Consider the following 13,140-nt stretch of genomic DNA (forward strand, 5'->3'; position numbering starts at 1 on the left):
AGGGAGGGAGCAGGAAGGAGGGAAGGGGACGCTTTAAAGTTTAAAAAAAATTTGCACTCTTATCCTCTTTTCTGCAGTCTCTTTACAACTCTCAAATCGTACCTATAGCGCCTTTAAACACGCATCAGAAGATGTCAACACCTTGAATTTAATTGAGAAGAAATTAACCATTAGTTAATATTCCTTTATTTAAGTAACGGCCCTATGTTTATTTGACAAACATGTGTTTGGTCAGAGCAATATTGCAACTTTAGGTTCACTCCATTAAAGGAGAATTTCACCGGTGGAGACATGCATCTGTATTGAAAGTGGGTCATATATGTAGTCCAATAATAACATCAATTTGGTGCCTTCTTGACCGAGAAAAGGCAGACTTTTGGCGCTTGTGGATTGAAGACGACAACTCCCACAATGCCAATCAGCGTTCACTCCCTGAGGGACGTAACATAACAGCCAATCAGCGTTCACTCCCTGAGGGACGTAACACAACAGCCAATCAGCGTTCACTCCCTGAGGGACGTAACATAACAGCCAATCAGCGTTCACTCCCTGAGGGACGTAACATAACAGCCAATCAGCGTTCACTCCCTGAGGGACGTAACATAACAGCCAATCAGCGTTCACTCCCTGAGGGGTGTAACATAACAGCCAATCAGCGTTCACTCCCTGAGGGGTGTAACATAACAGCCAATCAGCGTTCACTCCCTGAGGGACGTAACATAACAGCCAATCAGCGTTCACTCCCTGAGGGACGTAACACAACAGCCAATCAGCGTTCACTCCCTGAGGGACGTAACACAACAGCCAATCAGCGTTCACTCCCTGAGGGACGTAACATAACAGCCAATCAGCGTTCACTCCCTGAGGGGTGTAACATAACAGCCAATCAGCCAGGGTGCGTGTTTGCAAAATAATCCCTGTGTATTGATTCTCGGCCGTGGTGGAGAAGGAATTGGGGGAAAAAACTTTGGCTTTGACTCTCTGAGTCCAGCTTGAACCGCGACTTCAGATCGATGTGGAAGGACCAGAGATGTCGGAGAACCCAACGCAGTCGTTTATTCATAATATCATCCAGGCGCACACAGCTTTTGGCTGTGATATTATATATTATATTATAGATGTCTATATATTATATTATATTATTTATATATATATAGAGCTCCAGGTCTCCCGCCGGAGCTCCCAGAGTGTTCTAGAATATCTTATAGGACACGGCCAAAAGCTGTGTGCGCCTCCGGATGATATTATGAATAAACGACTGCGTCTCTGGTACCACATCATTGCTTGTTTAGCGCTTGTGTGATCTACTGGTTACACGGTAACGTCGAAATCCATACCGTAGCACAAATTCACACCGGTGTACTCTCTATACCGTTTATACCATACACCCCTAAGTCCCGCCCACTGGAACTAGTGCTTGTAGTTAAAAAATCGTCATTTTGCGTCATTTAAAGCAGGAAGTGTTAGAGGTAGATACGGAGCTCTCCCGTCTCAGGGGAAAATGAGGGAATGATTCAGCACCATTCATAAACATGACTGGGTTACTAACGATACAAAGCTTCATGCAAATGTGTCCCTTTAAGTCATCATTTTAGAACAACCAATCACCACAAACCAAGCACTTGTCATTTCTGATTGGTGCAGATGCCCAGGGACGTCACCCGTCAATAGCTGGTGCCATATAGAAACAACAGTTGCAGTAAACCATGTTTTACTCGAGACAGTTTGACACGCTTTATTTTTGGGATAATGTGTTACTCTTTTACAAGTCGGTTTTCTACTTCTTCTTCTTCTCTGAGGTCCTCTGCCCTTCCCATCTGTCATTTTGCATTCTTGACTTGTCTCCGGTCCTCTCCCCCTCTCCCAGGTAGTTTTGGGATCTTCTGGTATTTGTTCTGGATCCTGGTGTCGTACGAGAGTCCGGCCATTCACCCCACCATCACGACGGAGGAGAGGCAGTACATCGAAGAGGCCATCGGCGAGTCCGCTTCCTTCGGCAATCCACTTCAGGTATCTGTTGCATAGTCAACACTTTGTTGCGTCATGCACTACGCTAACATTTATCTTATAGCTTCATAATAATAATATGTTTACCGCAACCGGCTTATTAATGACATGTAGATGAATTCATTACAATTCATATGCATATAGTATACACATAATGTAGACCTGCACAAACATACAGGCACAGACGCAAACAAATACATACTATTGACTCTGTGGCTCTTAAGCTGCGTCGTCCTTCTCCGTAATCCGTCCTGTTGCAGTGAGCACCACCACAGCTGATCATCTCATGTTTCTCTCTGTGGCAGAAATTCAAAACCCCGTGGAGAGCTTTCTTCACCTCCATGCCGGTGTATGCCATCATTGTGGCAAACTTCTGCAGGAGCTGGACCTTCTACCTCCTGCTCATCAGCCAGCCCGCCTACTTTGAAGAGGTCTTTGGCTTTGAGATTAGCAAGGTGAGATCGAGTTTGGGGATGTTTACCGCAGAAAAAAAGTTTTGAAACCTACCATCCGTTAGTATCACTATACACCAACAACAATTACAACCCCACTGCCACCACTTTCTCTACAACAACCACCACTATAGCCACCTCCACCCCTACAACAGCCACCGACACCAAAACCACAACTATGACCACCATCATCAACACCACCACCACCATCACCGCCACTACGACCACCACCACCACCACTATAACCACCACCAATCCCATTTCAACCACCACCACCTCCACCACCACAACCATCACCACCACCATCATAACACCATCTCCATTGTCACCTCCACCCCCACCCCCACCACCATCATCAACACCATCACCATTGTCACTGCCACCCGCACCTCCACCGCCAACACAACCATCATCAACACCATCACCATTGTCACCGCCACCCCCACCTCCACCTTCACCACCAACACAACCATCCCCACCACCACCACCACCACCACCATCATCAACACCATCACCATTGTCACCGCCACCCCCACCTCCAACACAACCATCCCCACCACCACCACCACAACCATCACCACCATCATCAACTCCATCACAACACCATAATCACCACGTCTACACCCACCGCCACCTTTACCAACAACAACAACAACAACAACCATACATACTAAGAGCCTGAGAGAACAACAACTGCCCAGCGACATTACACCTCCGCGTTACAGGTGGGCATGGTGTCCGCCCTGCCCCACCTCGTGATGACCATCATCGTGCCCATCGGGGGCCAGCTGGCCGACTACCTCAGGACTCACAACCTCATGAGCACCACCAACGTCAGGAAGATGATGAACTGTGGAGGTGAGGCCGTCTGGTGTCTGGTTCAAGTGCAATGTGCAATCTTTTTTTTTTTTTTTTTTTACACTGTGCTCACAGTTCATTGTATGCGTTTGTGCTGTAGGGTTTGGGATGGAGGCCACTCTTCTTCTCGTGGTCGGCTTCTCTCACACTAAGGGGGTCGCCATCTCCTTCCTGGTCCTGGCAGTCGGGTTCAGTGGCTTTGCTATCTCAGGTAAGTCTGTGTTATATATTTCATTGCATTGTCTATGTTTGTTTCCTGCATTGATGTATAGTTTAAGATTGCAATCATGTTAATTTTTAGACCTTATACTACTACTACTAATAATAATAATAAATATTATTATCATTATCATACATTCAACTTGTTTAGTGCTTTTCAAAGTACTCAAAAGTCGCTTCACAGTAAACACAAATCATCCTTGTTTTAGGCTTCAATGTCAATCACCTGGACATCGCGCCGCGGTACGCTAGCATCCTGATGGGGATCTCTAATGGCGTGGGGACCTTATCTGGGATGGTGTGTCCCCTCATCGTGGGCGCCATGACCAAACACAAGGTACACGTGACCTCACAAACTCACGCCTCAAAACTGCATAAAGGACTGTGGTCTCTGGATTACGCCGTTTCCACCACGGAATCCTACGTTTACAGCACGTATACTGAAGTATTACAGTATTATAGTTTACAGTATGTATACTGAATGTATTCTGACTTCCAGACCCGTGAAGAGTGGCAGTACGTGTTCCTGATCGCTGCACTCGTACACTATGGAGGAGTTATATTCTACGGTATGTACTGTATATACACACACACACACAAACCATCTCACCTAGCTAGTCACGCAAGAAAATCCCATCCGGTTACATACTAACACACACACGTACACAGTGGCGTACTTAGCCCTTTGGGGGCTCCAGGCAAAGCTGAATTGGATTGTTGACGGGGGGGGGGGGGATTTTATAAGAAATATAAGGACGGTATTTTGGGGGCCCCAAAAGGCCTCGATGGGGCCCTCTATCGGGCCTGGGGCTCCAGGCAAGTGCCTGGTTTGCCTAACAGTACGGTCCGCCCCTGCACGTACACACATGCTGGAACTATCACTCTCTCACTGGACCCTCACACACAACACACACATTTCCTTGACACTTCCTCCACCAATAGTATGCCATGATGGCAGAATGCAGAATCGTAATCCGATCATTCAAAACCGTTGAACAACGTCATTCTCCCCCTAGGGTTATTTGCGTCCGGCGAGAAGCAACCTTGGGCAGACATAGAAGACACCAGCGAGGAGAAGTGCGGCATCATCGACGAGGACGAGCTGGCCAATGAGACGGAAGAGATGTACCGCGGGGGCGGGCAGTACGGCGCCATGAGCCAACCGATGAGCCACGGTGCCAACGGTGGAGGAGCAGGGGCAGGAGCAGGAGCAGGAGGTGGAGGAGGAGGAGGAGGAGGAGGAGGAGGAGCAGGATGGGTCTCGGACTGGGATAAGGAGGAGTATGTGCAGCCACCAGGATACAACTCCCGCGAGGAGGGGGGAGACGAGGAGAGAGGAGGAGGCCTGACAAAGAAAAAGAGAGCGATAAATTGATTTAAAAGTAAGGAATTTAGATTTTGCTCGGATGGAGGCGATGAAAATAGGTCTAGGACTAGGTCTATGCAATATTGAATGGAGCTGTGTGATGTGCATTTGTGCTGTATTTTCAATCGCACATAAGAGAGCAGAAGTCTTATTTAATGTTGTTAATGAATTGTGAAGTGTGTGTGTGTGTGTGTGTGTGTGTGTGTGTGTGTGTGTGTGTACGAATGTGTTGGGGTGTGTGTGTGTGTGTGTGTGTGTGTGTGTAATTGATGGACATTAATGGGTATGTATGTACAGCTGCACTAATAGAACTTTCCACCCTGCTCCTGTGCCCATTGTTATTGGTGGGGAGTGTTGTGATGTCATGGGAAGTGTTTTACTGAGCAGATTCTATTCTTTGGGTGGGGTTTTACTGAGCAGATTCTATTTGTCTGGGTGGGGTTTTACTGGGCAGATTCTATTTGTCTGGGTGGGGTTTTGCAGGGAAGATTCTATATATATGAGTGGGGTTGACCACATCTGGGTGCCAAGGATATTATGATTGAAAAGAAAATATTTTATTGGCAGTAATTGAAACTCACTTTTGAATATAAGCCATGTGGGAAGCTCAGGGCCATATAACTGCTCAAAGTTTTTTTAAATCTGCAATGTTTTATTCGATTTTTTATCATTTATTCATTATATTATAATATATATTATTCTCCTAGCAATGGGAATCAATTAGATCCTTAGTCAACATCTTTATCAAACAATGTCAATCCTCTGAAGAGGTTGATCTGCCCCACTGCTTGGACATTCATGCTAAAGCTACTGCTAATGCTACTGATAAAGCCATCCCAAATCATTTCTCATATTCAACGCATGTGTCTGAGGTGTAGTAGAATTCAAAACGTTTTTTTTAAGTACTTTTCATAAGGGTGCTTAGGTGTTGTACTAATATACAAGTGTTTTATTCTCCCCTAATAGTGTGTGTGCGTGTGTGTGTGTGTGCATGCGTGCGTGCGTGCGTGCGTGCGTGCGTGCTTGCACCCCTGCCTAAACCATCAGCTCTACATGGCTGCAACTGACCACGACTTCCATGTCAGTTTTCATTGTTAATTGATTAATCATTTAGTCTTTAGAATGTAAAATGCCCATCACAAGTTACTAGAGTATGTTCTTTTTTTTGCTCGGTTTGCGTGAAGGGGCATCTTGAATAGGGAAAGAAATGTTTACTACTTTTATTAACTTACTGAAATTACCATTCAATAAGCAATATTCCATAAATTAATTAAATCTGTTATAGTAAAATGTTCTTTCGATTGACTAATCTGATTATTCCTCGTAAACTAATTGTTCCAGCACTACAGCTTGGTAACCTGAGCCTGTTACTCATGCCAGGCTTCAGAATGAATGTGTGCATGTAGTATGTGGCTAGAAATAATCTTACAGCACCTTTAGAAACGTAGATAACATCACTTCCATATTACTAGTTATTTAGCAGATGCTTTGTATCCAAAGAGACCTACAGTGACATTTTATCATGGAAGGGGTTAGGCAACTTGCTCGTTGCTAGTGCCTACATGTGGTACAGCTGTGGGGTTTGGGCTGTAATTGAAACACCCTAACCACCTCCACGTGCACTTCAGGGTGTGCATGTGGACCCTAGCTCAGTCTAACATCCTAACCCTGACTATGACCTACCTGGGCCACTGCTGGTCTATGGGTCACTAAACAGTATGCCATGCAAAGCACAATCGTTCGACGCGGTTCCGACATCACCGCTTCGCTGCACAGGGGGCCCGCAAGGACACCATGGTTACTCAGCTAGCAGAAAATGTGCGGGTAACACAAAACAAAGCTTACCGACATTCTAGCATTTTTCTGTTGTCTTACTCTCCCTCTCTCTCTCTTTATCTTTACATCTCTCTCGCTCTCTGTCTTTCTGTATGTCTGTCTGTCTGCCTGTCTGCTGTACTGTCTTTTATCCCAGATTGTCTTTCATGTATGAGTTGGTGGGTCAGAGAATGCAGATGTATGTGTGTGTGTGTGTGTGTGTGTGTGTGTGTGTGTGTGTGTGTGTGTGTGTGTGTGTGTGTGTGTGTGTGTGTGTGTGTGTGTGTGTGTGTGTTGGGTGCAGGTGCTGTGCGGTGAGCATGTTATAATGATCCAAGAACACAGCAGTGCAGCCTCCCCATCCCGTCCTGTGTTTCACACACACACACACACACACACACACACACACACACACACACGCACACACACACACACACACACACACATTGAAATGGCTGAGTGCCATTTTTAACAAGCTGTGTATTGGTAGAAGCATCGTGGTGTGGGTGGGTGGGTGGGTGTGTGTGTGAGAAAGAGACATTTTGAGTGGGAACTATAGTTTCCCATCTAAAATACTATATTGCTTTATTAAATATTTATATTACAAATGATGTAATATAAAACAAATGTAATCTTAGTCAATAGTGTGTTGTGTTGGACTGATCGACGGTGGTTCATTCAAGGCTAAATACCAACATTGTTCTTGAGAGATTTGATATGAATGTGTGTGTGATTGTGTGTGAGTGTGTGTGTTACGTCAAGATATGGTGGTTTCAAAAGTGGATCAAATCAATATTTTTGTTCGACACGTTATAGAGATGAATGCCAATTGTATGTTTCTAAATGTCGTAACGGTGTACTTCAAAAAAAGATTCTGTTCTCTCTGTTCTTCCTTCTTCCGCTGTCTTGACGAGATGTATGCTTTACCTGTGTGGGGAATCTGTGTAAAATAATTAAATAAATATAGATATTTAAACACACACAAAAAGTGAAGAGAAAAAAATGACTGTATGTATAAAAGATGCATATGTGGCACATCCTTGTATAATAAAGTCTAAATATCTGTGAATTTGAAAATATATCATCCATTATTTTGTCATTACACCATTAGCAAGAAAATATTTACACAAGACTTACAGCAAGCACAATGAAAAGTAAACCTCTCTCTCTGTCCCTCTCTCTCGCCATCTAGCCTTCATCTCTCTCTCCCATGGCAGATGGATGCAGGATTATCTATGTGATTTTAGGCAAAGATTAGATGGGAGAGCAGATGTACTCGGTGGGAGAGTGAAGGCGAAACGAACGTCACAAACAGACACACACACACACACACACACACACACACACACACACACACACACACACACACACACACACACACACACACACACACACACACACACACACACACACACAAAGGCATGTATGATAATGAAAGTGCATGTCAATGTTGGGCAAAGGAGATTGAGATGTCTGTTTTATATGTGTATGAAAGGACGTTTGTTCAGAGTGTGTGTGTGTGTGTGTGTGTGTGTGTGTGTGTGTGTGTGTGTGTGTGTGTGTGTGTGCGCACGTGTGTGTGTGTGTGTGTGTGTGTGTGTGTGTGTTGCCCGTACACAGCAAATGCACCAGAAACACAAACGTAGATATACAATTGCGTATAGAAAGCTTTTAGATACTTTTGGATGTTCAACAAATTAACTGATAAAAAAGGATGAAAAACAAGCAATAATGAACATAAACAACAGAATTATCACTAAAATTCAAGAAAAATAGCTAATTTTTACCACGCACACATGCACATGCACATGCGCCAGGCCTTTCTATGGAGGACAATGTGACAGCCATCCGACCTGATGGCACGGGGTTTGGGCACATAAGAACGTAACTTATTGCAACGATGTTGTCACAATCTTTTCACAGCCAATCATATCCAATCATATCCAAACGCTCTATTGCAGTCAACGTCACACCTGCACTTAATTTGATTGGTTAAGGCGTATACATGTCAAAAATGTTGGGCGTGGCTCGCAATGCCTGTGATTTGGATGGTTTCCCTATTTTCCTTCAGACACGCCCAAGAGGCGATATACACTTTTACTATTGGACAGCATCAATGTCTAAAGGCGGGACCTGGTCGAGTTTGTGAGCCGAAGCTCCACGTTGACTGCACGGTTACAACGTCTGTCTGTTTTGCTAGATTTCCATTGGCTATTTATTAAGAGCGATTACAGCGGTATCCTTCCTACAATAATGCACAATGGAGGCAAAATAGGAGTTCCCACTTTTCTTATCAAACCTGTAGTTTTACTTTGTTTGCAACCTTGTATAACGACGCTTGCTTGATTTACACTTTTCCTTAGATAAAGGAAGCGATCTGTATGATTTTAAACGATAAGATCCTTACATGCTATGTAGCGAGCTAACTAATCTAATTTAGTCCTTCGCGAATTTAACTTAATCAGTATTTTCATTAACTGAATATTACCAGCCACATAAAAGGTAAGACAGATGGCATATTTGTACGTGTATTGAAATAAGCAGTCCTTACTTTACTGTAGGTTATCTGCTTAAAACTTGGAAGCAGTTTCCTGAACAGACTTAAATCTCTGCACGGCCATGTTAACGCAACAGGGGGTCAATTTGTGCTCGTTGCACCACCATTACAATCAATGTTCAAATCAAAGTCATTAAAGTGTTATTATTCGCCATACTCCTAGGTATGACCGAGTACAAGCTGGTGGTGGTCGGAGCCGGAGGTGTAGGCAAGAGTGCTTTGACCATACAACTCATCCAGAATCACTTCGTAGACGAATATGATCCCACTATCGAGGTGAGAAAGAGGCATTTAACACAGAGACAGTCACACAACAACACTTGCATGTTGACACCTTACTAGCGCCACCTGCAATTTAAGTCCACTAACAAACTTTGGGGCTACTACATCAGTACAGAGTCATTATTTTTCCATCTATCGTCAAAAAAAGTCGTTATGGCTACATTATGAATCTAAATGTACTTTTGAATCAAAACTCAACTAACCAACTTGGTTGACTGGGCTACGCCACTGACCGTATTGGCAGGAGCTCTGTTTATAAAGACCACCAGATGTCTCAGAATCACTTATTCAGAGACATCTGAAGTGACAACCCTCACTAGCTCTGATTCAGGGAGTCCCAATGCGGCTAGTTCAAGATAAAAAAAACGTCTGTCCTGGGTGTCAAGTGTTACCCTGATGGTATCGGGGTGCGGGGACGGGGGGGACCTTATTTTTTGTAGGACTCGTACCGGAAGCAGGTGGTGATCGACGGCGAGACGTGCCTGCTGGACATCCTGGACACGGCGGGCCAGGAGGAGTACAGCGCCATGCGGGACCAGTACATGAGGACGGGGGAGGGCTTCCTCTGCGTGTTCGCCATCAACAACAGCAAGTCCTTCGAGGACGTCCACCTGTACAGGTACGAGTTGGACGGGCTGGACGGCGGCGAGCTGGCAGGATGATCTCATGCGGCGGTATTGTTCGGTTCTATTTCAGGTTTTTCGGAGGTAGATGACTCATCATCAAAAGCTGTAGATATTGGATGATGCGTTTTTTGGGTGAAGTAAAACATGTTTTCGATGGGTTTGAAAGGTGCTGTATGTATGAGCAGACTGGCTCATATATATACAGCTATATACGTATACTGTTCCCTTTCGAAAAATATAAGTCTCTGGGCCCCAGCAGGTTGGAAACCACTTGTCCAGTAGTTAGGCGGTGTTGGGACTCCAAGCCGAAAGGCTCTGCGTTCCAAACCCTAGGCAGCCACAGTGTACCTGTAGGCATCTTTTGAGCAATGAAAACAAATCGTCCGGCCACTGTCGGGTGTGACTGACTGTACAGTGGATCTGTAATGGAGGTTGTGGTTCCACCGCAGGGAGCAGATCAACAGGGTGAAGGACAGCGACAGCGTTCCCATGGTGCTGGTGGGCAACAAGAGCGACCTGGGGTCCCGCAGTGTGGAGTCGCGGCAGGCCCAGGAGCTAGCTCGCAGCTACGGGGTGCCCTTCGTGGAGACCTCCGCCAAGACCAGACAGGTAGCCCTCGAGCTGCGCCTTCTTGAGACGGGCAAAGGTTTTTTCGGGTGCTAACCCAGAGTGACGCAGAGTCCTACCTCTCTAGGCCTCTCCTGATGACCTGACATTCTTGGCCTCGTTAACGTAAGGAAATGACAAGGTTGCTCCCAGGTGGTAGTGAGCAACCGCTGCTTCTTCTTCTTCTTTGCCACGTCGTCCTACATTCTTCTTTCCCCGGAGTAGTTTACCCTGCTTATACCACAGTCATCCACGATGATTTGATATGGGTTCGCTTTCATCCATTATGTTGAGTTAACTGCAAAGACATTAGCATGGGTCAGTCTGTGTAAAGTCAATCAAACTAAAATGGAACAAAAAACTATCCACCAACTGATAAAGAACGTATAGTTTGAAAGTGGGTGTATAATAGGAGTATTTCTAATCTAATTTTGGCGCCTGTACTTGATGTACATGGGATGAGTGAGAAGTCTGTAGTCGAAAATGATATATATATATTTTCTAACCCTAATCTCTACAAATGGCCGAGATACATGTATGTGTGTGTGTGTGTGTGTGTGTGTGTGTGTGTGTGTGTGTGTGTTTCAGGGTGTGGAGGAGGCCTTCTACTCCCTGGTGAGGGAGATCCGGCGCTACAAGGAGACGCACCGCAGCAACAAAAAGAGCAAGAAGAGCACTCAGAGAAGATGTCACATTCTATAGCGCTATAAGCCATTTTTAGTCCCAAGTCCACCACCCCCCATCCCCCCCCATCCCCCCATCTCGTTGTCAAGGTCCACCTTGGCAACTATTGACAAACGTAGCAATGATTGCGTCACCACCACCCCCCCCCCACTTCACTCCAGAGTCCTCAATGCTGTGAAACCATAGAGCTCTTGGTTACTTTATACTTTCTTTTTTGGACAGTTGGAATGTATTTTTTACTTTTATTTACAGTTTATAGCAAGTATTCTTACAGTATGTGGGAGACTGTTACATTAACAGTTTATATTTTAGCCTCAAACTAGTTTCAGTGTCCTTCCTTGGTGCACTTTATTTACTTTCTTTTTTTTTTGCCACCTCCCACTGAAGAACAGCTTGCTGTCTAAACCAGTGAGTCATTATTCTGTTTATCATACTTCTGTATGGTGAGTCAGACTCCTACAGAAATACAACTTCCTGTATGCCTGAGAATTCCTATCACCTATCCACATGACCAAATTACATTATTGAATTATTGAGACACTTGCAAACTAAACCCCTATTTTTTTGTTCTTGTATTGGGAAGAATGTGCTGTCTTTTTGACAAAAAACGTTCCCGTAGATCATGCTGAAGTGTAAATTCAGGGAAGTGATGCCAATATCTGGTTCACCATTCGTAATATAAGACAAATCTGTGGTGTTCACATATTTTCCAGCTGGCTCAGTATTTGTTTGCCGGCCAATTTGTTTTGGCTGGGCTTCCCTTTTTATGCTTCAAGTGTCTTCCTTTTTTCTTTTTATGATAACGGCCAGTAGTTTCTGTCAAAGTATACTCATTAACTCTATGAAGGAGACCCAACACTGAACAGGCCAGGTTCAAAAATGTAATCAAAATAGGGATAAGGTTTAACACAGGCTGTGTTGGTTTCAAAATCAGGACTTTAATTTATATTTTCTAGGATTATAGGGGTTTAGTTTTTAGAATTGATTGGTGATTTGACTACTTCAGCTACTTTACTAAAAAGGCCAAAATTGTAGACATTGAAAATATTAACAAATCCCAAAATTGAACAGTACTTGTTTGCCCTGTTGAACATTAACATACGATGTTCAGTGTGTCTTCATCTGAAAAGTCTGTTAAGACATTTTTGCAGCGGTTGCAGCCAAGTTCATTTTTGGGGAATTCATTTGTTTAAAGGTGGTCAAAGTCAGTTCCCACTCTACTGAAAGTGTTTGTCGCCTATACTGTCATTATGATCACCGCAAGGGCTCATCTTTTTAGTTCTCAATACATGACTGCTGAAGGACAGTTTGTAAACAAATGTACATTGATATTCTTTAATAAAGTTTGTTCGCCAACACCTTGATTCTTCAAACATTGCAACACATTTGGGATTGCCTTAAAATAGGATGTTGTAGTCTGTTAACTGGTGCTTGTTTGACAATTACACCCCTACAGAACCCCACCTGCAGCCATTTGATAGTGAAACACCCCATTCCCCTTTGAGCTTGTCTAATTTGTGAAACAATTAAGTTATTTCTAGAAAACCAGCTTGACCGGCTCAAACAGAGATCTAATCAGATTCTACCTATGAATAAAGAATCCCAGAAGAGCTAAGACCTATAACTTACAATGCCACGTGGATGTATGGACCCCCCCCTTATGGAAAG

At 44.3% G+C, this 13,140-nt stretch overlaps 2 protein-coding genes across 2 annotated transcripts in view; both read left to right on the forward strand.

Moving 5' to 3' along the window:
• Positions 1-4,911, forward strand: part of slc17a7a (solute carrier family 17 member 7a) — a gene marked incomplete at both ends in the record, with an annotated part of 17,393 nt that extends 12,482 nt beyond the window's left edge. The window contains 7 exons of the mRNA XM_084488457.1: positions 1,872-2,010; positions 2,313-2,462; positions 3,185-3,317; positions 3,418-3,528; positions 3,746-3,873; positions 4,036-4,105; positions 4,553-4,911. Coding sequence (XP_084344583.1) covers positions 1,872-2,010; positions 2,313-2,462; positions 3,185-3,317; positions 3,418-3,528; positions 3,746-3,873; positions 4,036-4,105; positions 4,553-4,911 — 1,090 coding nt within the window. The remainder of the gene's footprint in view (positions 1-1,871; positions 2,011-2,312; positions 2,463-3,184; positions 3,318-3,417; positions 3,529-3,745; positions 3,874-4,035; positions 4,106-4,552) is intronic.
• A 4,044-nt stretch (positions 4,912-8,955) lies between these two features.
• Positions 8,956-12,820, forward strand: LOC311346449 (GTPase KRas). The gene is made up of 5 exons (XM_084470011.1): positions 8,956-9,219; positions 9,438-9,550; positions 9,997-10,175; positions 10,632-10,791; positions 11,377-12,820. The coding sequence occupies exons 2-5, from the start codon at positions 9,440-9,442 to the stop codon at positions 11,488-11,490; spliced, it is 564 nt and encodes a 187-aa protein (XP_084326137.1). The 5' UTR covers positions 8,956-9,219; positions 9,438-9,439; the 3' UTR covers positions 11,491-12,820.
• Positions 12,821-13,140: the final 320 nt, after the last annotated feature.

Source organism: Micromesistius poutassou, assembly GCF_964030765.1.
Source record: "Micromesistius poutassou genome assembly, chromosome: 1".
Classification (NCBI taxonomy): Eukaryota; Metazoa; Chordata; class Actinopteri; order Gadiformes; family Gadidae; genus Micromesistius; species Micromesistius poutassou.